At 41.1% G+C, this 24,751-nt stretch overlaps 1 protein-coding gene across 1 annotated transcript; it reads left to right on the forward strand.

Moving 5' to 3' along the window:
- The first annotated feature begins 596 nt into the window (after positions 1 to 596).
- Positions 597 to 24,518, forward strand: PLCXD2 (phosphatidylinositol specific phospholipase C X domain containing 2). The gene is made up of 4 exons (XM_010721336.3): positions 597 to 934; positions 14,458 to 14,918; positions 16,057 to 16,298; positions 18,574 to 24,518. The coding sequence occupies exons 1-4, from the start codon at positions 799 to 801 to the stop codon at positions 18,734 to 18,736; spliced, it is 1,002 nt and encodes a 333-aa protein (XP_010719638.2). The 5' UTR covers positions 597 to 798; the 3' UTR covers positions 18,737 to 24,518.
- Positions 24,519 to 24,751: the final 233 nt, after the last annotated feature.

Genomic DNA, 24,751 nt, shown 5'->3' on the forward strand with positions numbered 1-24,751 from the left:
GCTGAACTCTGGTCTGTGTGACAGCAACAGGGCTCGAGGGAACGGCATGGAGCTGTGTCAGGGGAGGGGCAGATGGGGTTTAGGGACAGGGTCTGCATACAGGGTGGTGGGCATGGAACGGGATGCCCAGGGCTGTGGGCATGGCCCCAAATGCTGAAGGTCAAGGAGTGTTTGGACACTGCTCTCAGACATAAGGTTTGGATTTTGGGCGGTGCTGTGTGGAGCTGGAAAGTGGACTCGATAATCCTTGCGGGTCTCTTCCAGCTTGGGATATTGTGTGCTGTGGGTCTGTTGTGGGCACATTTCCTAGGGCTGGGTCCCAGGGAGACATTTAACTTTTACCTCACGGACAGGTAAGGCAGTGAGAGCAGGGCACACAGGGAGACACCTGCAGGTGTGAGCCCTGTCGTGCTGCGAGAGCACGGAAGAACTGCTGGAACGGCAGCGTTTGTGCTTCGCTTATGACTTCTCACGACAGCCCCAAGTACGTTCCGCCCCAGCCGCAGCTCGCCGGACTCCCCTCGCCCGCAGTTTCGAGGTGAGGTCCCTGCCCTGTCGGCCACACCGTAGACAGGGGCGGGGCAGCCAGTGGGGCGGCCAATGGTCGCGAGGCGGCTGTGACGGCGGTGGGCCGTGCCGTGGCGAGCCGTGCCGGCCGGCCCGCACCTGTTACATAAGGCGGCGGGCGGCCGCAGAGCGCCCCGTCCCCGGCCGCCCCTTACCGTTGCGGCCGGGCCGGGCCGGGGGGCTGCCGGGCGGCGCCGTTAGGCTGCGAGGGGGCAGCGGCGCCGGGCGGTGATGAGCCCGCCGGGCGGTAAGGAGGGCGGCCGGAGGCGGCGGGCGGCGGGAGCCATGGCGGACGGCAACGCGGACTGGATGGGCTCCTTGCCGGCGGCGCTGCGCAGCTACCCGCTTTCCAACCTGGCCATCCCAGGTGAGACGGGGCAGGGAGGGAGACGGAAGGCTGGCTGCTGTTTTCGGAGCTAACAGGGCCCATGGGCCGTCCCCGAGGTGGTGGGGGTCAGTCGACCTAGTGCCTGAAGCGAAGGCTTGGGCCGCGGGCAGCCTGGGCAGGCAGTGGGGTTGACCTTCCAGCCCAGGTAGCTGGGGCTGTGGAAAGAGTGGTCAGGGTGTTCCCGTAGGTGTTGGCCTTCCGGCCTGCTGGATTGCCATCCTGGGTTTGGCTTTGAGTCATTCAGCCTTGTGCAGTAGTAAAACACATAGGAATGTTGTTCTTTCTTTTCTGTTCTTTGCTTGCCCCGTGAAGTAAGATGACTGGTGTCTTGAGCATTTGTCAGTTTAAAGCAATCTGTTCCCTTATAGTTAATAGCTAGGATTTTAGGTATTTAGACTAAATGTTTCTGGTGTTTAGATGTGTGTTGTTCTGATAGGATTTGCAGTGCTTGGGATTGTACTTGTTAGCTTGACCTGTAACAAGCATGCAGAAGGCCTGTGTTGAGAATCACAGAATCCCCAAGGGTGCAAAAGGCCTACAAGATCATCCAGTCCAACCATCCCATCTATCACAGAACCACAGAATGGCCAGGGTTGGAAGGGACCTCAAGGATCATGAATCTCCAACCCCCCTGCCACAAGCAGGGCCACCAACTTCCCCATTTAATACTAGACCAGGCTGCCCAGGACCCCATCCAACCTGGCCTTGAACACCTCCAGGGATGGGGCATCAATCACCTATAGTTCTCTCTAAACCATGTCCCTAAATGTGGCATCTAAGCATTCTTTAGCACCTTCAGGGTCAGTGACTCCACCACCTCCCTGTGCAGCCCATTCCAGCACCTGACCATGGTTGGAGAAGAAGTATTTCCTAATGTTCAACCTGAATCTCTCCTCCACAGCTTGAGGCCACTCCCTCTAGTCCTATCATTAGTTACGTGATATAAGAGGCTGACCCCCAGCTCACTACATCCTCCCTTCAGGTAGTTAAAGCCTTGTTTCTGTGCAAGGCAATTTCAGCTTGGAATGGAATGGTCCGTCTTAGGATTAAATGTGTTAATGCTGATGATAGCCCTAAATAGCCCTTCCTTCAGTTAATCCCTGAACTATGACTTGTTGCTCTTGCTCCTCGGAAGCTAACTAGGAGTAGCATGCCACAAAGCAGTTTTTTCCAGTTCAAACTCTCATTTAAGCGTAAATTTTGGAAGATGGAATCCTTAAAGGTGCTGTTCAAGTTTGGTTTGGTGTCCAAGAACTTGTGAGTAAATGCTTATATGAACTCCATCCGTTGCAGGAGTGAAAGAAAGACTGCTGAAGATGCCACTTAAAAGATCTTCCCTCTTTGTCAGATGAGTTTAGTAATAAGTAACTCCTAGTTGCTCCCCATGACTCCAAGTTTAAGAAATTGTTAAGCATCATTGCTTTCACTTTAGATAGATAAACTGACAAATGAGTAAGACAACAGATGCCTCTGAAATTATTTATGAGCACAGCTGAATTTGAATCTAAATGACAAAAAAAATAATAATCTAGTATTGCTCTTAAGTACCAGGAGAGAAGATCTTAGGGGTAACTACTGTAAGCAGATGGTTCTGATGCTGGCCTCTGGTTGCTATTGGTAGGCTTCCTGATAGTAGCTTGATTTTTCACCATAGTGCATTAGATTGTCAAAAACCTTTAGGTGCATGTCATGTAGAAGGCATGGGGAGATGCTTCCTTACAAATGGAGGGACTTTCCTTGCCCTAGCAGAGATAACTTCTCTCCCCATGTAGAGAAGGGGAAGTGCACTTCCTGTGGAGTACCACAACACCCACTGCTGTATTTCTTGGGGTAGAAGGTTGGAACGATTCAAAATGCGGTTTTAATAGGCCGTGACACTTTTTTTTTTTTTTTTCCCCCACTGAACAGTAGCAAATGCATGGTTGTTTTTGTTTTTTGCTCTTTTCAACAATGAGAGGGGGTCAGAAAGAAATTGCACTTTTTCAATGTTTGTATGCTGTTCTGGCTGGCTGCAGATTTTGAAACTTCTGGCAAGGAAATATTCTCAATTTAAGTGAGCATCACAATGTCTTTGTAGATGTAGAACTTTGGTTTTGAAAGGTTAAGTGATGGGCAGTGGCAGTGGGTTAAGTTTGTAGTGGAGGAGCTAAGCTAATGAATTCTTATTTCAGTGATGACATGCTGCTTTTAGAATGAGTAGTGTTGGTTGTTGTTTGTATTTTTTAAAATACCTGCACGAAATTTGACTTTACTGCATCTTCCCATCTCTTTCCTGCATATACTTCAGGTAACCTATGAATAGGATCATAGAATGGTTTGGATTGGGAGGGACCTTAAGATCATCTAGTTCTAACCTCCCTGCTATTGGCAGGGACATCTCCCTCTAGACCATGTTGCTCAAAGCCAGATCTTGAGAGCCTCCAGGGAGGGGGCATCTACAGTCTCACTGGGCAACCTGCTCCAGTGTCTCACTGCCCTCACAGTAAAGAATTTCTAGTATCTAATTTAAATCTTTCTTTTTCCAGTTTAAAACCACTTCCCCTTACCCTGTCACTACATGCCATTATTAGATGTCCCTCACCAGCTTTCCCATAGCTCCCCTTCAGGTACTGGAAGGCTGCTATAAGATCTCCTCAGAGCCTTCTCAGGCTGAAGAGCTCCAACTTTGTCCTCACAGAAGAGGTACTCCAGTCCTCTGATCATCTTTGTGGCCTTCCTCTGGACTCATTCCAAAAGCTCTGTGTCCTTTTTTGTGTTGTTGGCCTTGGAACTGGACACAGTATTCCCAGTGGGGTCTCACATGAGTAGAGTAGAGGGGCAGAATTACCTCCCTTGACCTGCTGGTCACAATTGTCTTGATGCAACCCAGGATACAGTTGGCCTTCTGGGCTGCAAGTGCGCATTGCCAGCTCACGCTGAGTCTTTCATCAACCAACACTCCCACTCTTCTCCTCAAAGCTGTGCTCAAGCCATTCTCTGCCTAACCTGTATCTGTGTTTGGGATTGCTGTGACCCAACTGCAGGACCTTGCACTTGGCCTTGCTGAACTTAATGAGGTTGACATGGGCCCACCTCTTAAGCCTGTCCAAGTCTCTCTGGATAACATCCCTTCCCTCTAGTGTGTCAACTGCATCACTCAGCTTGGCAAACTTGCTGAGAGTGCACTTGATTCCACTGTCCATGTCACCTATGAAGATGTTAAATACCACTGGTCCCAGCACTGGCAAGTAGAGTGAGGAGAGTAGAAAAGAAGGTGTAATGAGTAGATGCTTTGGGACTATATTATCTTATTTTATAATTACAGTCCAGTTATTTTTTTTTTCTGCTGAAGTGGATTTTTTGGTTGACGAAGCAACCTTTATGGGAGCCAGGGTGATATTACTAGCAGTATGCAAGGAAAGGGTTATACTAAACAGTGTGGTGTTGGGACATCTGTTTACAGATGCTGAATATCAATGACAGCCTGTAGTATCTTCAAGAAATCTGAAATGTAGGCATCAGCTCAAATGAGGAACATTTTGATCTGTGTGTAATGTATGCATGTATGACAAGTATGGCTTGCTTTTGTCTGTCTCTTGTGATGTTTGCTTTCACCACTGGAATGATGGAATCAACTGGTTTTTTGGATTTTTTTTTTCCTCCTTCCTCCCCATTTCTTGTTGTATGCAAGACTGGGGATGCAATGCTATTGGTGCCACTGAAGCAGTTGAAGCCCTAGAACTTGTTTTAGCTTTAAATAAAGCCAGTACTCAAAACCCTGAAATGATTGATTTGGAACATGCAGCATTCAAAGGTAAATATGTATGTATTTTTAAGAGATTGCAGGTTGGGACTATTCAAAATTAAATAATTGCTAATATACATCAAAAAAAAGAAAACCAACAAAACACTTGGATTTAAACCAGTCTCTCGCATTGCAAGTGCTACCATTTAAGTAACTCTCTTGTATGAAGCGTAGGGTTCTTTATCTGGTGCAAACTTCTGCTTTTGGAGCTGCAAGTTTTCACTAACTTCAAAGGTAGCTGTGACCTCTGGGATTATTATTATTTTTTTAACCAAAACAATTCCATTTCTCTGAATGTGTTGTGAAATGTGCTTCCTGAGGAGAGAGGAAGTCGTTATTCTTTATTTGCCCAATCCTGAGAAGCAACTGATGACAAGTAGTGTTTTAAGATGGGTGTTCTATTGGGTGCACCTGCTTAGTGCTTACGTGCTGATTTAATTCTGTGCTTCAAAATAGAGAGAAACTTTGAAGAAATTGGAGTCATCTTCAAAAGCTTGGGTACAATCAGTTCTAATATTTGGGCTTTTCTTGAAAAACTGGGGGCTACATTCTAAACCAGCTCAGTGCCATCTGAAGGTGAATTTTTATGGTGTGGTGTGATTGAGGAAAGGAGTCTTGCAGTGAGAAATTGAAAAATGTCACATAACCAAAATGCCATCAAATTGCATACAGTTAATTTTGTCAAAAATACTATCTTTAACAAGTTATGACTATGTGAAGCTCTTGAGGGTTTTTTCCTAATTATGCTCTGGACTAATCCTCTTTGAATGCGAGTTTAAAATGAGCTCTTGAACATGGATTGTGAATGTGACCCTTAGCAGGATAATGCACAGTGTGCTATTTGTATAGCATTTAGTTTAATCTCAAGCTCTTTTGTTTTAAGCAATTTTATGGAACTGCGTAACCTGATGTTTTCCTTACCCATCTCTTGACCTATACGTTTTCAAAAGCAGGAGGAAGGGGTAGGTTTAAGAAAGAAGGGGACAGACTCTTTAGCATGGTCTGTTGTGGTAGGACAAGGGGAAATGGCTTCAAACTAAAAGGGGAGATTTAGATTGCATATATGGAAGTTTTTATTTATTTATTTTTTACAGTAAGGGCGGTGAGGCACTGGGCTGGTTGCCCAAAGATGTGGTGGAAGCCCCATTCTTGGAGACATTCTGGATATAAATGTGATGAGCTAAATAGTGACAAATCTGTTTTCCCTTGGCTTTTGCTGATAACGCATTTCCTTAGTCATGAGTGGCTTATTCAGTCTTTGAATAATCAAGAGCTGTGATACATGAGGTAGACATACTTGCAGTTTTTCATCGGACTGTATCTCTGGATCGGTTCCACATTTAGGATGGTTAGCTGAGAGGTTTTCTTTTCCCTCAATTCTGTTCTTCTTTCTCTCATAGAGGAAACTTACGATCAATTAGTTAGGGACTTACTGGTACATGGGAAAGTAGGAAAGCCCTATCTTGCAGGAGCATCAAGAATAATTGTAGGTGCTACTTTTTAATCCAGCTTAGCCAACCAAATGCCTCTTGTCCCCTGCTTTAGTTCCTCCATTCCTTCTATCTCTCATCCCCTTAGAATAAATAAAGGACAAATTTTGGCCCATACCTGTTCATGCAAGGATGATTGAGTGCCTTCAGCATGCCAACTTGATGGAAAATTTCTCAGGTGGTAGTGATAGTTAGGGGGAAACACTTTTTTGGAGAGCTAGTTCCCGCCAGAAATGCTTCTCTTTGAATTGTGGTATGAAAGTCAATTCACAGTGATGTTTGTCCTAGATTGTAAAATTCCGTTTTCAATATTGACAGGAAAGCTGTGTTTAAATTCATATGTTTAAGACTGATTTGAAACACAAAAAAAATTAAATTATTCAGATATGAGTACATACAGTGCTGTAAGTAATGCTAGGCAGGGTGTGCTGCTGGAGTGGGTTTGTGAGCTATCTGCCTCTCGGGAGAGAAATAGGGCAGCACTGTAGTAATTGCTTCTGACAGGGCACAGAGACTTTTTGTCACTGCTCAGGGATCCCAGCTGGTATATTAGCATTTCCTGTGAATGTATGTGATAGCATAGCCAACGTGTCGTTTCAGAGCAATGCAGAGCAATTAAGATGTGGCTCAGTTCCTGTCTGCGCCAGGTTGAGTGACTGGTAGAGAATTGCCTGTAGGATGCTGGGCTGCAGGTAGCTAGAGCTGAGTTTCAAATTTCCAGAAGCATTTTTGTTAACATAGAGAATAACCTTGGCTCAAATGTGGTTAAAACAGGACTATACCGGAAAGCTGAATTAGTTGTTGAAATGTCTTTGTCTGTTTTCACTGATATCTGGGGAGAGGGGTGTCCTTGACCTCCTAAAACTGATAAGGTTCATCTTCTGCTCCAAGTTACTGCTTTAGTGAAGCTGCTTAGTTCTCCCTACCACATGCAGTTTCTTAATTAACTATCTTTGTAACTTTTAATTGAATAAATTTCCATAGTTTGTGGGAATGTCGGTATGACTGTGGCAGAAGCTTATGTTAATGTGTCCCTATTTCCACCTCCTGATAAGATTGCCCTGAAGCCCTGACAGAGGAATCTAATGGTTTTGAACTCACTGATCCAAGTCCTACGAAATGATCAGCCCTGGAAAACAGAGCTTCAGGCAGACTGTGCTGGGCCTGTGGGGAGTGCCTGAGCTGGTGGATTCTCACATGGCTGCTACCATCTCTTCAGCCATGGGCTCCAGCCACTTTTGCTGTCCTTAGTGATTAGCGAAAGTGCCTTGGGCACCTTGTGTTTAACAGGCCAAGCTGAAACTCGGATGTTTACAGAAGATGAAGCAGCAGCCCTGTCCATCTGAAAACAGGCCATGAGCTTCTTACAAGATGTGATGTTTTTTTTAATCTTTGATGTCTCAACCCTGAGGCAAGTGGTTGAACTTGCTAATGCAGCAGTCATCTTGTTGCTATGTTCTTGAGCTTGTGTGCCATGTGGACACGCCTCCTGTGAGGAAAAGCAGTGGCTTTTGGATCTGCGTTTTCTTTGCCAAGTTTGGAGTCCTAATTAAAGACATTGTTGAATCAGCTGAAAAGGCCATCTGTTGGGTTAAAGCTCAAAGAGAAGAAAATGTAGAATTAATGTTTTGATTCACCAAGCTTTATTTTCCTTTCCAATTTAATTGGCTTCTACCAATCAATTGGGGCGTAACCATTAGTGGAACACATCTGCATAAATATGGTGTTGGATATGATTTGTAAATGCAAACTGTTCAGGATTAGTCTGTTCAGAAATAACAAGTGACTTCATTGCCTTAGTCTTCTATCTCATGTAGCAGCTAGTCGTAACTGTTTTTTTGAGAGAAGTTTTACTAACAGAGAAAAATAGTTTCTGTGTCAATATTAATGTTTGTTTCTCCCCTTCAGTACTATGGGGAAGTCTTTCTTGCTGTCCTGAGAAGATTTTGAAAGGGCTGCATAATGAAAATATAAATAATTCACAAGGAAAATGAGAGCTCTTGCTCTGCACATTTCTGACTTTTCACAGGAAAGGAATATGGGAACCTAATTGAAGTTTTTCTTTTCAGAGCAAGAGCATCCATTCAGGCTTTGAAATGTTGGAGAGGTGCTGCCACTTTCTGCTTTCCCTCTACAGAGAAGTAATAAATGGGAAGTCATGGTTGAATTGTACAAAAATTAATGGAGAGAACTCCATCCAAATGGATAATTCAATCCAAATTGATTTCTTCCTGCTTGAAGGAAAAGCAGAGTAATGTGATATTGTGTTTGTGACAGTCTCACGCAGACTTCTCTCTTTCTCTCCTTACATCATTTGTTCCTTCCTAGCCGCCTTCCACCCCAAAAGGGCTGGGGGGAAGTCACGGTAATCCTCTGACAGGGAGAGGAAGTTTTCCTAAGAGGATTTGATCTCTACTAGGCTCTCTCTTCTCTAATGAAACAGTGTTAATAATACCTAAAGAATTCTTTCAGAATTGTATTGAATTATTAATGTGTTTATCTAAATAGTTTTAGGTTAATAACTTTCAATAGGATGCTTGTTATTCCTGCCTCTTGTCCTTTGGCTTGGCGAATGAAAATGAACTATTCAATTTGTTTTTCATTAGTGGAGAGCTTTTAAGAAGTTAATCTTTTGATTAGAAAATCTGGATTGTTAATGACCTGAATCCTGAGGACTTCTAGGCTCCATGAGGCACTTGTGTTTATCCCATTTTTCCCTCAATTCTGGCACGTGTGGAACATTTGGTTTAGAAGAACACTTGTGGGCTTTAATTTGCTAGCGTTTGCATCCCGCCTTTTTGGAACTTGGTTGCTGTCTTAAGTGTCTTGGCTATGTAATACTTGCTACTCTGTCATCTGTGGTGCTTTGTAATGTATGGGGAATGCACTTCATATAGTGAGCAAAGCTTGCTCTAAGAAGTCTTGGCATCAACTACAGTTAGGGCGATTCTTTGCCCATAAATGACCCTTTAATGTCTTTAATGGATTGGTACAAGTATGTTGACCTTGTCTCTTAGGAATCTTTAACATTCCATGAGGGATTTGCTATCATGTTTTCCATCATGTTAATATTTATTTAATGCGGACATCAAAACAAATTACTCTGATTCAGTTAAACTCAATGACTACGTGCTCTCCTGTCCTTTTACTTTCATTATTGTTTCTTGGCTAGCCAGCTTTTTGCAGGTTTCTTTACCTGCTGCATCTGGCTAGTCCCCAGCCTTGCAACCAGGGGAACTACTGATTCAACTGCTTGTATTCAAAAAAAAAAAAAAAGTTTGTCTTGTTTTCAAGTAATTGGCAGCATGCACATAGCATGATCTTTAGTGAAAGATCTGTGTTTTGTGTGCCATACTCATACTTCAAACATCCCTTGAAGGTATATTTGCAAGTCATGGGTTTGTAAGGTGATGCTGATTCCTTTCCCTGCACTGCATCTGTACATGGAGACATAGTGATGTGGAAATAAAAGAAGATCATGCAAAGAGATACAACCAGTAATTGTTGAAATGAAGGCTTAATAATGTCGTGTTGATGAATGTCACTGTTTGTTTGAGCTACACCGTGGGTTAATTAGGCTATCTGTGACCAAGTAGCATGACAAATAGAGATGCTGGAAAGTTAAGACTTTGCTGCAAATGTGCTGATAAAATGCTGTTTCCTAACAATTAGCACAAACACTTCAGCAAAAAAAAAAGTCATCCTGAACACAAATACAATCTATTTAACATACAAATTGAATTGAATAGTGATCTATTTAACATACAGCTAACTTGGGAAATTAGTGTAATGAGAATAAAAAGGGGTTTAAAGATATGAAAAGTTAATCCACAGTTGCACTTGCTAGCATGAAATTAAGAAGGCCATCCATCATTTTAGCAGTTTAGTGTCTGAGACGCTTATTAATACTTGAACCTTCCCATCTTTATGATATGAAAGGAATGAAACTAAAGCAGAGCAGCCTGCAATCTGTTGTAAGATCTGCCAGAAGTTTTATTTCCTTTTTTTTTTTTCTTCTGAATATACAGGCTCTTTCTTTCTTAAGCTTGTTTCTATATGGTATGCCTTTGGTTTCTGGAAGGTATGAGTGCAGCATTGGTACTACGTCACTGCAGCCCTTCCTGTGATGCTGCAATCTGAACACTTATCCATTGTCACATGCAGTGATTCCTCTTGAGTCATGTCAGCGTGCAGCATGTGCAAGAATATGCCTTTGAGGTAATTTAGGGGATCTAGCCTCTCTTCCCCTACAGGACAATTGTGGACAGGCTTCTTGGCTCTGCTGTGCCTTCTCACTTTTCAATCAAAGACTGAGATTGCTTTGTTCGCAATCAGCAGGTATAAGAAATATATTTGAGTCAATAACAGGGTGTAATCTTATTTTTGAGATTTTGAGTATCATCTGAAATGTTTTGCTGATGTGACTTGAGCTTTCTTGAGAAAGGAGTCTGTGTAACTTGAAGAGATGCATACTGCTTGGTTGGAAACAGACTGAAGAGGGTTTCTCATGCACAGCACTCTGCCACAATGAGAGGTTTTGTGGTGGGTTTTTTTTTTTCTGCTGTCAGTGACTGCCATTCCCTTTGCTGATACTGTATGCGATTACAGTATCTGTATTTTCATATGTAGTTATATTAGGCTATAGTTGAGAATGTAGCTAGCAGCTCTCAGGCTGAACTCCCAACAAAAAGTAGCTGCTGTGCTCCTTGTATCTGTTGTAGGCTCTTGCCTTTGCCTTTGAAACTGTGCAGAGTTGGTGTTTCCTAATGTTCAGTCAGGAACCAGCCTGGCTCGTGCTATCCCTGCAGAATGGTTGGGTTTTTCATGGGGCTCAGATGTAGAAAGGAAAGTAAGGGATTAATTTGACATCATGATGCAGTCAGCTTAGCATGTAGCTTAACATCACAGGTAAGCTATATTAAAAGTCAGTAGCTGAGTTGGGAACGTAACACAGTGATCTTAAATCAGAGAAGGACTTGGTGGATGATGTGAATCCTCCCCTATCTCTTAGCTCTCACCCAGCATCCCCAGTATGTTGCTTCAGGTTTTTGATTCACTTTTTACTTATTGAACTAAAAGCAGTCAGACATGACCTGGATACTTTCACAGTTGGTGGCTGGCCTTCTGTAAATGGCACTGAGGAATCTGGCTGCACTCCTCTTGTGTCTTATTGTCCTCAGTACAGATGATACTACCCTGTACTGTAAGGGAGGTAGTACTCCTATGAAACATAGAGCTTGTTTTTCAGATGCTCTAGTGCACATTCTACTTGATTCTGTATATGTGTTGACTGCATTGTCAATGAGAAGTCTCACTTCTGAGATTCTTCAGTTGATGCAATGCAGGATTTTTAAGCATCTTCTCTAGCTAGAAGCATGTCACACAGTTAGAATTCCTTAAATAGCTGCCCTGTAGAGGAGCCCAGTTCTTAAAGTATGTGTTGAAAAAGCTGCACTGTGCATTTAGCTTTTTTGTTGTTTTCTACAGCTCTAAATAGAACTGTTTTGCAATACTACAAGGAGAAACTTGCTGTTTTGTACCTCTCCCTGTGTTTTAAATATGGCCATCTGCAATGGAAGGAAGCTTCCGTAGCTGTGAAATATATTATCAGACTTAAGAAAACAAACTGTTTCTTGTCTTGGATTTGTGTAGACAAATCCTTAAATGTTGACAGCAATATATTTGATGCCAGATAAAGTTGTAATTCTGTTCATTCCTAAGTTATGTATCAGTGTCACTATGTGAGAGGCCATAACAGCAAGTGACTTCTCTAGACAGAGTTCTTTGCACAGTCTTGGTTATAATTAAAAGAAAATGTTTCTTGTGGCTTTATTCTAACAGAGACTTAAAAGAAGAAATTAAAATGAACTGAGAACTTAAAAAAAAAATAAATAAAAATAAAAAAATTACTAAGTGACTTACTAAGGGACAGAAGATAATCCCTGTGCAAATGAAGCCTGCTTTTCAAATATTGTAGAGGACTGAAAGACTCATTGTACTTTATAAGGTGTGTGAAACTTCAGCGTCTGTGAATTGCAGCTTCCTTTATGAGCAAGGCTTTGTACTGCACCTTCTGAAATGTCTTCATTAGATGTCTAGTCCTGTATTAATGATGCAGTGTTTGTTCTGGTTTACATATTTGGGGGTGGAAGAAGCGCTCCTGAACTGACAGCTGCTTCTTGATGTGGTTTATTGTGACAGCTTTTAAAAACAGTTTTTTGTTACTTGTCACTTGTTCTTCCTCATGACTGAAGGGAAAGCCACATAAGAGGCATGCTTTTGCAAAGACCAGGAAGGATAGACGAGGAGTTGATCAGGAATTATTTAAATATTCTTTTTTAGACCCTGGAAACAAAACTTTCCTTTTCAGAACTTTCAAACTAGTTGAAGTTCGTGCAAAGAAGAGAACATTTAAGCTTGTTGTGTACTACTGCTTGGTCTTTCCTTCCATCTGGATTAAAAAGCCCTGACAAGGTAATCCAGTTGAGATCATAATCTTATTTCCATCTCTGACCTTGCATGGCAAGAAATGCATGAGCCTTCAGGTGAGCACTTGTACACAAAAGGTTTGGATAAAGGGGGATTGTGGACTCAACCGTTGTCTTAATCTAAAACTTCCATTAGGATTTCTTTACGGAGTTGCAGAGTGAAGTAGAGAAGAAAGTTCTGGAAAAAATAAAGCCTTAGGAGTGAGGAGAAGGTGAAACTGGGCCATGCAGTGATGGAAGAGGCAGATGCAGGCAGTGAGGTATGGCAGCCCTCAGGCAGCTGGAGGAAGAGCTGCTTGTGGTGAGCAGGGGTTGAAGATGCCTTCCCTGTAGTTCAGCTTTGGACTTGCAGGATGCAGGTGGGGTTTGTCTCTGTGGAAAAGTTGCTGTCCTGAAGATAAACAGGAAAGCAGAAATGTTTAGAGCTTCTGTAATACTTTCTAGATGGAGTTTTGAAGAGAAGTTGCAGCTTATTGGCCAGAATGCAGGTGACTGATGTAAATAGTTGGAAATGCCTAGAAATCCTCTGTCTGTGTTAGATCAGCATCTGCCCATCTTTACCTTTTGACTGTCCCAGTATCGAGGGAAGAGATTTCACTACTCAATGATAGCTCTACACTGACTTGAACTAGGGATATTTCTTTTGTCTTGTAAGCTTTTTTTTTTAGGGGTTTATTACTTCTGAGGTTTTTTTAAATGTGTATTGGATTACAGAGTTTTTTCTAGTAAGCAAAAATTCTCATTGCAGCTGCAATTTCTTTGCCAAGGTGCATGTTACATTCAAGGAGTGTGTGCTGATAGTTTTGATTACAGGTCTTCCTTTTGAATTCTATATTTGTTGTATTTGAGGCTACTGGAAGTCACTGCTAGATTGAAGAGAAATAGCTGAGTTTGTTCAGCAGTGTCTAACACCAGTTTAACACGAGACTCCAGTTTGATTGAAAGAAAATCTCAGGCTTAATCACTGTTACCTTGAACTCAGTTGTTTTACTTCTGAGCTCAGCCAGTCCTTCAGCCACTCTCCAAACTATTGATCATTTATTTACCATGTTGGAGCTAAAGTGAAGCATTCTAGTGAAGTATGTGCATGTTAACATCCCTCTGTCTATCACATGAATGAAGACACCTGCTCTAGAAACGTTGAAATACATCATGATTGAATTTATGAGGTAGAATGAAAATTAAATCTGTGACTTCTTTCTTTCAGTGAAATTGGCGTCCCATCTTAAATCAGTGATCCATCAGGCTCTAGGAGAGCTTTGGAGTATTTTCCTTGTGGTTGTAATTTTTGTAGTGCTTTGATATTCACACAAGAACACAGTTCAAACTCTGAGAACTGTTCTTTCATAGAATCATAGAATCACAAGGTTGGAAAAGACCTACAAGATCATCTAGTCCAACCATCCTTCCAGGCTATCACAAGCCTCTAAATCATATCTCGTAGCTCCTCATCCAAACACCTCTTGAACACTGCCAGGATCAGCAACTCCACCACCTCTGTGGGGAGGCTATTCCAGTGCCTGACCACTCTCTGAGAGAAAAAGTTTTTCCTTATGTCTTTGTTTTTGTATAGTTGAGGAAAAAAGGGAAAATGAAGTATAAAAGGATTGTCTGAGAGAGTTGAGTGCAACTCTTTTCCAGCCCTGCTATGCATGTATGGCCTTTTTTACTTTACAAGGCTGTGTGCTGAGGAGAGTCCAAGTTCTTGGAAAACTAATTATTCTTGGCTTTATTTTCTAGGATCGCATGATTCTTTCAGCTACTGGGTGGATGAGAAATCTCCCGTGGGACCAGACCAAGCCACTGCCATCAAACGCTTGGCCAGAATTTCTTTGGTTAAAAAGATAATGAAGAAATGGTCAGTAACTCAAAATCTGACTTTCAAAGAGCAATTGGAAGGTGGGATCCGCTATTTTGATCTCCGTGTATCTTCCAAGCCTGGGGAAATAGGACAGGAGATCTACTTCATACACGGATTGTTTGGCATCAAAGTATGGGATGGACTAATGGAGATTAATACCTTTCTTGAGCAACACCCCAAAGAAGTCATCTTCTTGGATTTCAATCACTTCTATGCCATGGATGACAGCCATCACTTCTTCTTGATCAACAGAATTCGCTCGGCATTTGGATCCAAACTTTGTTGTGTTGAGTGTGTAGAATATGTGACGTTACAGTACATGTGGGAAAAGAAGCATCAGGTGGGGGAAGGATGATCCATAACTTTTTTTCCACACTCAAAAGATTCAGATTTAAATAGATAAGCTGAATAGTATTCACTCTGAGGTATTGGCCCAGGGACACTACTGATAGCTAATATAAGTTTGCTGGGGACTCATTAAATAATTAGATGACAGTATTCTCAGGGTTTTGTGTTCCTTACCAATGTTCTTCTCTTCTGAGAGAGCATGTTATGCTGACTTCTGTTGAGGATATGATAAAATGTCGTCATTTTGATGTATTTAAATTATGTATGGTCGTTCATGACTAAAGGAAGCTATGGAGCTTCTAGGTCCTTTACAGCCATCCACATTTATAGTGGCAGAACTAAATCCCTCTTGCCCACAGGGAGAGAGAGACTGAGAGAACAGGATTTCAATGACTGCACTTAATTCTTAAACTACAAATTAAATGAGATTTTGAGGATTTCCTCTGAACTGGTACTATTAGTGCCCTGCCTGTGGCAGGGGGGTTGGAGATTGATACTTGAGGTCCCTTCCAATGTAGGCCATTCTGTGATATTATTGCTTTGCCTTACAAGTCTGCTAGGGTCCAAAAAAGAATCACTTGTAAGATTGATTTATAACAGTGATGTATCTTTGTACTACCCTCTTACAGAGAACCACCTTACAAGGCATATAATGCTGATTTCTGATTCAGAGAAGGTTTTGCTGAAAGTAAGACTGACTTTAACAGCATTTCACTCTTCTCTCACTGAATGTTATTAAAATGCTGGATAGCTCAGTGTGCTTTAGCCATTTAACAGAAGTGTTGGGGGTGTCAAGATAGTTAAAATCTTTAACTTCACTGGTTATATTTTCTGACAGTGCTCTGAAATGCTTCTTAAGCAGACTGCTTAGAATTGACATCTCACTATGCTCCTGGCCGTTCTTTCATTTTCTTTAAACTGATGACCCTTAAAGCAATCCTGTCCTCACATCTAACAGAAATGATCTCCATCCTTTGTTAGTAAATTTATTGACAGTCATGACTCAGGAGTAATTTCTTTGCTTTCTAACTGCTGCGCTAGCTCCAGGAATAATGCATAAGCCAGTACTCCTTCCTGTTTCTAAACAGAATAGTTTATAATTATAGTCTCCTTTTTCTTGTTTCTGTTAGGTTCTTATTTTCTACCACTACCCCTTGTATCGAGAATTTCCCTTTCTATGGCCAGGGAATAAAATGCCAGCACCGTGGGCTAATACGACCAACGTGCACAAGCTCTTACAGTTCCTGGAGACCACTCTTGAGGAACGAAGTCGTTATGGGACTTTTCATGTTTCTCAAGCAATTCTCACTCCTCGAGTAAAAACTATCGCACGACATCTGGTCCGTGGTCTAAAGAACACACTTGTTCATAGGTAAGGACTTGTCTTGATTTCTCAGTTCTTGGTGTTGAAGTGGCACTGACTAAGCAAGAAACTGTAATGTTTGCCTAAAAGTAAGACTTGCTCACTGACCTTTTAGGAAGCATGCAGTCCTACTTCATTGCTGTTGCTGGGTTGAGATACTTGCAGTCATTAAAAAATCAATAATTATTGAAAATAGAGAAGTAATGGGATGGATATTTTAAGTATGTTTTCTGGTAATTGGAGCTTTTGGAGTGTGATCCCACAAAACATGGGCTCATTTGCCAAAGATCACCTAAATTCTAACAGTCCTGGTGGAACTCAGTCTCCTGGCTTATTGTTTGTCTGTTTTGATATCACTGAGAGACTATCTGGCTATAACATTTTTAAATTCTAAATTAACTTGTATAGTTAGGCACAACTGCCTTAATTGACTCTGTGACTCTCACTGTGATGATCTCCACAACTGTTCGTAATGTTAAGCAGTGAGATAAGCACACACATCTGTAGCAGCTGGTTTGTGTTTACTTTTTGGGAAAATCATCAGTCATCTTATAATAAGAGTATAATTTTGAATCAAAAGTCAATGTAATTTATTTTCTTTAAAAGCCTTTCTAAAAAGAGCAAGTGCTGTAGTTCAGCAATCAGAAGTTGCCTGTAGAAGTGTGGAAATTCCAGGTGAAGTGTAAATCATGTAAGCGTATGTTTAGGGGCATTAAGTAAGAGATCATTAAATGCAAAATGTGTTTGAGAATGTAGTCATGTATCCTCTTTGGGCTTGCTCCTTGCCTTTCCTGGTGTGTGATCAACATCAAACACTAGATGGTGCTCAGGTGCTTTAGGACCGGTGCTTAATGCCACAAGTTGCATAAATGTAAATATGTATGGTTGGTAGGGATATTTAACAGGGAGCACAGATCTAACTTGTACCTCTATAGTGTATACTTTATGTACTCTTGTCTTGGGGTTAAAGTTAGCAAGATTATACTGTATTTCAGTATTCAAACTAGTAAAGAATAATTTAAAAAAATGGAGTAAACAAGTAGCTTTGTTTCAAGTAATTTCTGGTACAGGCCTGCATTTTTAGCCACTGAGAGGCTGGAAACCCTGCTCAGCTTCCTTCTGTCCCATCCCATCATTAGTATTTACCTGTTGGAACCTGTAGGAAAACCTAAAACAGAGGCCACTGTTTGCTAAAACATGATTGCTCCTGTGCATTTGCACACGCTAGCTGATCTGCATGAACAAATCTGTTTCTGCAGTTATGTCTGCTTTCTTGTATGGAAATTCTGCCCTGAGCATGCAATTTAAGCATTCTAGAGTTCTTGTTAGAGGAGAAATGTACAGTGTTCACGCTCAGCTGACTAAAGTCTGTCTCCCCTTGGTATGAACAGCACCTCTACTTTTCCCTCTTTCTTGACAAGTTTCTTTTTCTGGAGCAAGAGCTGTGGAAGATCTTCATGTGTTTTTTTTCTCCCTGTCCCGTTAGCCAATCTGTGTCTGCTATCTTCTCATTGAATATATGCATTCTGTGGCACAAATTAATTCTAATGCATTTAGTCATTTTTCTCTGTGCTGAAAACTCAGACTTGCATACTGAACTTCAAAAGAACTTGGACAGACAGCAAGTCAGGAGTCTGCACAAGAAATGGCTGAAACTTCTCCCCACTGAGAGCTGAAACAATTCCTGGCACACCTTGCTGTTTTCTAGTTACAGCAGTGTATGGTGGGATGCTGAGCCCTCACAGTGCTGAGGGCTGGATCCAACTTGGGTTTCCCTCCATCCATTGCTCTGAGTGGATGTCAGGTGTTTGGTAGAAGTGCCGTGTGTACTGCCCACAACTGTCTTTCCTGCCTGCCCTAAGGGGGAGATGGGCACAAGGGCTTCTTGTGCCAGATGAAACTTCGTTCTGTGCCAATCTGAGATGCAAAGCTTTTAGTTCAACATGTACTTGTTCAAAACTGAGCCAGGATGAAAACCAATGTAATGCAGCATTTCATCCTGAAGCACATCTTCTAGGGGAAAACTGGTTTCTTTTTTTCCAGATTTCATTTTGTGTACCTGTTAGTTGGGTTTGACTGACCAATGTTTCTGTTTGACAGCTCACAACTGCTTGCTATGTTAAGTAGTTTTCTTTTCACTCTGGTTGCATTTTTGATGGCAGCTGGGCCCTGATCACAGACGAGAACATAATTTGCAAGCAGCATGCTCTCTTTGAAATAAGCAGAGTACCTGTAGAGGAGAGTATCTTTAATGTTTAATTTTCTTTCTTTCTCTTTTGTCTAGGAACCTGCCCATGATTTTGAATTGGGTGAAAGCACAAAAACCAGGTGTTATGGGTGTTAACATAATTACATCCGACTTTGTGGAGCTGGTTGATTTTGCTGCTACAGTTATTGCATTAAATGACCTCCTTCTAGAAGAGGATGATTCTTCAAGTAAATCCTGAATGCTGTGTCCCACTTGTACTTATCAGTGAAGATCTTTCAAGTGTGCTAAACTTTTTTTAAAGTGAAACCTACTGTAATCAGTTAATTTAAAACAAAATTTTCTAGAGGAAATGTGGTTTAACAATTAAGTTGTATACAGAAGGTTCTTTTCTCCTAGGGCTTTGTGGATCTGAGTGGAACACAAAGTACCGGCTGAGTGCTGCTGCATGTCTTTTTCTGGTTGCATGTTTGACTAAGTTGTGCACACATCTGCAGCACACAGTGTTGTCTGCCTGCCAACAAGAGGCTGGCCTCTGAAGTAGATGTACCCAGTTACTGTACATATCTCCTTGGTGAGTAGACTCACTGTGTCTCACTGCCTCCTGCTATTTTTTTTTTTTTTTCAACTCAAGGAGTCAAATCAAGGATCATCGCTGATCTCTTTGTAGCAGCTTTACCATTACAGCCAAGACTTTTTTGTTTTTGGCTACCTCAGGGATAGCTGATCTCACTGGATGCTGCTCTTGTACTCATCATGCTGTTTCAGACACTACCTCTGTCTTAACCGGGGAGGGGAAAAATAAAACAACCAATACTCCTGTTGTTCAGGGAGAAGCAGTTGCTACACTCTTAATATCTTAAGTATCCTTTGAACCCCAGATACAAAGACATGGCACGCACTGCCTCTTTGCTGTCCAAACTCTCCTTCTAAATTCCAAACTAAAGTAAATATTTTACTTCAGTTCTTTACTGTGGCTGTGTTTTAATATGTCTGTCTTTTGACACTAATTTGGAGAATATTCCAGTCCTTAAATTATCAGTATTGTAACTCTCAATTCCGAATTCTTGTTGTGAGGCAATTAAACAAAAGAGAAAACAGCCACCTTTCTTTGATTTGCTGGTCACTTTCTTTTTTCAATTCATCCAGTTTTGTGGCAAAAGTCTCTCACCCAGATAGTCCTATGGAAGGACCTATGGAAGGAGGCGGGCTAACTGGGAGTTTGTGTGGTATTCAAAACAGTACTTAGAGAGACTGCTCAAAACTGAAATCTGAGTACTGGATCTGAGTTTTACAGTGTGGTAGTGAATTCCAAAACTGGACTCAAATGCTATGCTTGCAGTCAGAACTCCCACAGTTATGTGGAAGGAATTTCCTCACCTTTATCTACTTGTGACAAAGTAAGCTGTACTCACAAGGGCTAGCAGACATCAGTGCTAGCTGAGTGTAGTCAGAGTCATTTTTGTTGATGCACAACAAATGTGACTGTGTACTTGAGCCAGAGACATCACGTTGATATTTCTGAGCACGTAATGGATGAGCTAACAGTGGCCCTGTGATCATTTTATCTTGGTTTAAAAAACAACACAAGTGACTGGTGAGCAGATACTACTTGGTTGTTTTCCTAAACCAGCTGTTGGTTCATTAATTATTCAGTGATTATTAACTTGTATTAATCTATTCATAAAAGAATGAATCATCTTTATGGGTATTTTTTCAAAAGAAAAATGTCTCTGGATTTATTATTTATCTTATTCTGTGTCTGCCACAGTGATGTGACAGCACAGAAAAATCCCAAGTCATTTTGTTTGTCACAACTCTGACCTTAGGACTTTATCTAAAGGTTTGCAAGCCTTCCATGTGAACCTTGGCCAAGTTCTGAGCAGGCTGTGGTCTGATTTATCTTATCTACTTGTTGCATGGTTTTTCGAGTTCTTTGCATTTCTTCTAAAATGAATTAAGTTGAATCTTTTTTTCCTTGGGGGTTGGGGAGGTTCTGTCTTACAGTCTTTCTCTTTTTCTGTTGAGCTTTAGTGAGGCAGGGCCAAGTAAATAAAGCAGTCTTGAGGTAATTAAGCTCAACTTTCTAGTTTAAAATTTTGTTTGACAACTCCAGCAGCAGATTTTTATTGCTGTTTTTTTTTTGTTGGTTAAACTTTTAGGACTTGTATTATTTTGTTTGCAGAGTTATTTAAAATTCCTGGTTTTTTTCTTTTTTTTCCAGTTGAGTTTTGTTAATGTATTTCTGGCATGGCCAAAGCCAGAACTCCGTAATAGTATTAAATGTACAGATTCTGTTTCAGTGGTCTTCTAGCTACAAATTATCTTAGAGCAGAAAAACTTAGATTAGGTGCTGATGAGGCAGAAATAAAATGTTTGCAGTGTTCTCTACAGAGCTAGAAGACAAGATGAGAAGGTGAAATAGGTATGATGTTTGCATTTGACCTTTATGTTTTATACTGTATATATCTACCTCAAAAGAGATTTATTCAGGCTTACCTAATATTTATATAGTGTGTACAGAGTAATGGCTGTGTTGTTGGTCTTTCTGTTCTATTTATTTAAATAGAGATGCGATGACTGCAACTCAGGGTTTTGGTGAAGTATTTTTGAGTACAAACTTGTTTTTTTTTTTTTTTTTTTTTTTACTTTGCTGTTGGCTCTAGCCCCTTGAAATGGAGCAAAAGAGTGTGAGTGTTAAGAGTGTTGTTAGCAGAGGAACAAAAAGTGGAAAATAGCTTTAGGATTAATTATAAAGTAGGAGGAGAAACTCGTCTTAAAGAGGTTTGTGTTGTTTCAAAGCCTCTTTAAGATGAGTTAAAGCCAGTTCTGATTCTGTGAGGAACTCGACCACCTCAGGAGGAAGCTGGTGACTGGCAGGTACAGTGGCCTGCTGCAGGACATCTCCTGGAGATGCTTAGGACGGTACTGATTTAGAACTGATCTTAGGATAATTCCAAACTGTCCTAAGCAGCGAGAACTGCCTTTCTCCTGTTACACATCCTGTTACACATCATTACATGAGCAAAGCTGCTCATGTAATGGGTTTATTTTTCTTTGCCCTACAGCATATCCAGATACCCTCACACAGTGTGATAATGAGCTTCTCTCCAACTTGGGCTTTGAGCTGTGGACTCTTATTTTCCAGCAGTATAGAAATGACAAAGAAGAGGTGACCTGGCAAGGAAATGAGGCTGAGGAAAGTAAGTGGGCTGCGTCTGCATCCCACACAAGGTGTGGCAGTGCTTAGTCAGGTTTGTGGCAGCAGTGGGGAGCAGGTCTGGTGAGTGCTGGTGGTGGGCACTGTTCCTACTGAGAAACTCAGCTGAGTCTTACTCTGAGTGGGCTGCAGCTGGGTCAGGTGTGCATCAGTGAGCAGGCAGCAAGGCCAAGTGTGACCTTAAGGGAAATAAAGATTGGTGTTAGTGCAGGAGAAGGTCAAGGGATCTGCATGGTTGATGCGGACCTGCATTTGTTGAGTATGCTATTAGCTTTACTGGCGTCTTCTCAAAGCAGTAGAATTCACTTTTAAATAGTTAAAGTTGAAAACTTTTTGTGGGTAATTGAGTACTTGGTCATTTTGTAGATGCTGGGAGATAAAAAGTCTATGCTGATAGCTGCTTGAGGCAAAATACTTGAAACATGTGTTCTTGAGTAATTATTTATATGGTATGTTGTTATAGATTGTTTATTTGCTGTTTCATTGCTGTCACTTTTCTTCCTTGTGTGCATACGCTGAATGCCGAGCACACTGGTGATGTGCCCGTGCTCCTGGCACTGAGCGCTGCCATGTACAGCCCTCAGGCACACCTGAGGCTTACAGAACCTCTGTGCACATCCTGGAGGGGAGCAGCAGAGAGAAGAGTATCAGGAACATGGGAGTTGTAGTATCTTACCATATGATTGTAAGTGAAAGCTAAGAATTGTAACTAACTTGATTTTCAGACTATCAGTCACTTAGCTTGTTTGTTGTTTTTTTGTTTGGTGAGGGGGATCTGAGCTGAGGTTGTAGTTCTTTGTTTGCTTTTTTTTTTTAATTTGAAAAAACAAAAGGTAAATTCCCATTATCCGAGTTTCTTGTAGGTGCTTTATTGTGATGGTGAAAATCACTGCTGGAGATGGTGCTGATGAGGGACATTTTAGGGGTGCGGTGATCAGTGACACGTGTCAGACTGAGAATCTTTGGTAATCAGCCTCTTTGTAATCAGTAATTCTACTGAACTGACATTTTAGGGAAGACTGAGAAGAATGGGATCATCTGCTCCTGACGCCTGTTTTCTGCTGTGTTGGTACTGAGTTAATATTGATAATCAGGAGGCACTCATGCTGTAATGATGTTTTTTAGATCAGGAACTTCGGTTCAAAGTAGGGTGTCTGCTAAGGTACTTATCTATTGTTCTGATCTGGATAAGGCTTGGAAATATTTTTCTTGTGTATCCGTCTCAGATGTCAGAGTTCATGTATACGGAGTTCATTGTACAATTAGCAGTTCTCATTTTGTATTTTTTCAAATATTGTGGTGATTCTGTTTTATAGTATATTAAATATGAAAGTCGGTTGACAGAGCCCGTGAGACTTGATTACTTGAATATGAAATATTTATTAGAGTCCATATGCACTTTCATTAAGACTTTCAGGTAGACTTAAGTATATTGTTTCCCATCCTTAAAACTCAAGGACTGCTTCTTGGGACGAAATGTAATTTGTGGTGGCTGTTTTGAATGCAGGAGAATTCTTCAGTGTGAAGACCAGAATTAACCCAAAACTGTATTCAAACTTCATACTATATCAAGATGTAGTCCTTTTAGCAGAGAAGATGATTTCTTGCTCTTCTAGGTGTATGATTGAAGTTCTTCCACTGTCTGGTAGCCAGAGCATACACTGACAAAGTAGTGAAAAGCTGCTGGGTGTTGATGTTTCTAAAAGTCCCATTTCAATTTGCTGACAGAAGGCACTGTGGTAGGAGTTCTCTATATTTGAACTGGCCTCCATTTACTAGTTATTTTACAAATAGCAGCTCTTGGCCTTTAAGAAGTCTATGATTGGACCAAGAGAAATGGACATCCATGCATTTTGTCAAAACACACAAATATTGCTCAGTTGAAATCTTTTCAAACTTTATTTGAATACAGGTTTGAAAAGCTATCCTGCAGTAGTGAAATGCTGCACCTGCTCTCACCAGTGTAAGTGCAATAGATCTGTTTTGACTTAAGCTGGTAGAAAACTCAAGCATAAACTGGAGAGTGAGTAGATTTTGTGCTAACAATGTGTATGCTGGGCTAATGTGGGTAAGAATGTAGCATTCTACTTAATGGTAAGTAGGTAAATGATAATCTTCCTAGCACTTTGGGTTAGATTGTTAAACCAGTCTCTATTTTACATTTTAAAAAAGTCAGGTCCTCTGAATGTGAGTCTCACTGAAGAAGTATGTTCATGTAAACATTTTCTTTTTCTACAAGTCTTTAATCTTGTAAACAAGCTGTAGCTCTTAATTGTAAGGCCTGGAATAGCACTGTCAGTTTAGTTGTTTGCTGAATCAAATTATATTTTATATTATATATTTATATTATAAATATTTACATATTGTATCGTTCAGTGAGACAGTGCTGCTGTTATGCTTTGTAGACCTGCGATAACTTACTGTCTGTATCTCTCAAATTCAGCTGTAATGTATTCTCAATTCTTAAGAAATGTACATTCTATATCAAAGTAATTTTGACTCTTCAATTTTGCTCAGTGTCAAATGTATTTTGTAATTGAAATTGAAATTTTTTGTTCATACCCTCGATGGGAGGGGCAAAGGAAGCCAGGTGAAGAAGAATTGCTTGCGATTCATTTTGTGCAATTTCTCTTCTCTTTTTGGCCATTCATGCTTTGAGTCTGTGCAATTCAGTCTTGTGATACCAGGATGCTTCACTTGAACTGCAGATAAACTTGGGTTGACATCTGTTTGTTTCTGCTTTATTCTGCATCTATATCGTTGGGGTTTTTAATCCTGAAAATAAAAATGTCATGTGAGATAATCCCACTGTGTCTTCTGTGCTGTTGACTGGTAAATGAAAACTGCATTGAGTCACTTGCATTGATTAGGCTTGTTTCATTTTTTTTTTTTCTAATTCAGAATGGTGTCACTGAGAGAATCATAGAACAGTTTGTGTTAGAAGGGCCCTTCAAGATCACCTAGTTCCAACCTGCCTGCTATAGGCAGGGACATCTCCCACTAGACCAGATTGCTCAAAGCCCCATCCAGCCTGGC

Source organism: Meleagris gallopavo, chromosome 1 (genome assembly GCF_905368555.1).
Source record: "Meleagris gallopavo chromosome 1, MGAL_WU_HG_1.1, whole genome shotgun sequence".
Taxonomy (NCBI): domain Eukaryota; kingdom Metazoa; phylum Chordata; class Aves; order Galliformes; family Phasianidae; genus Meleagris; species Meleagris gallopavo.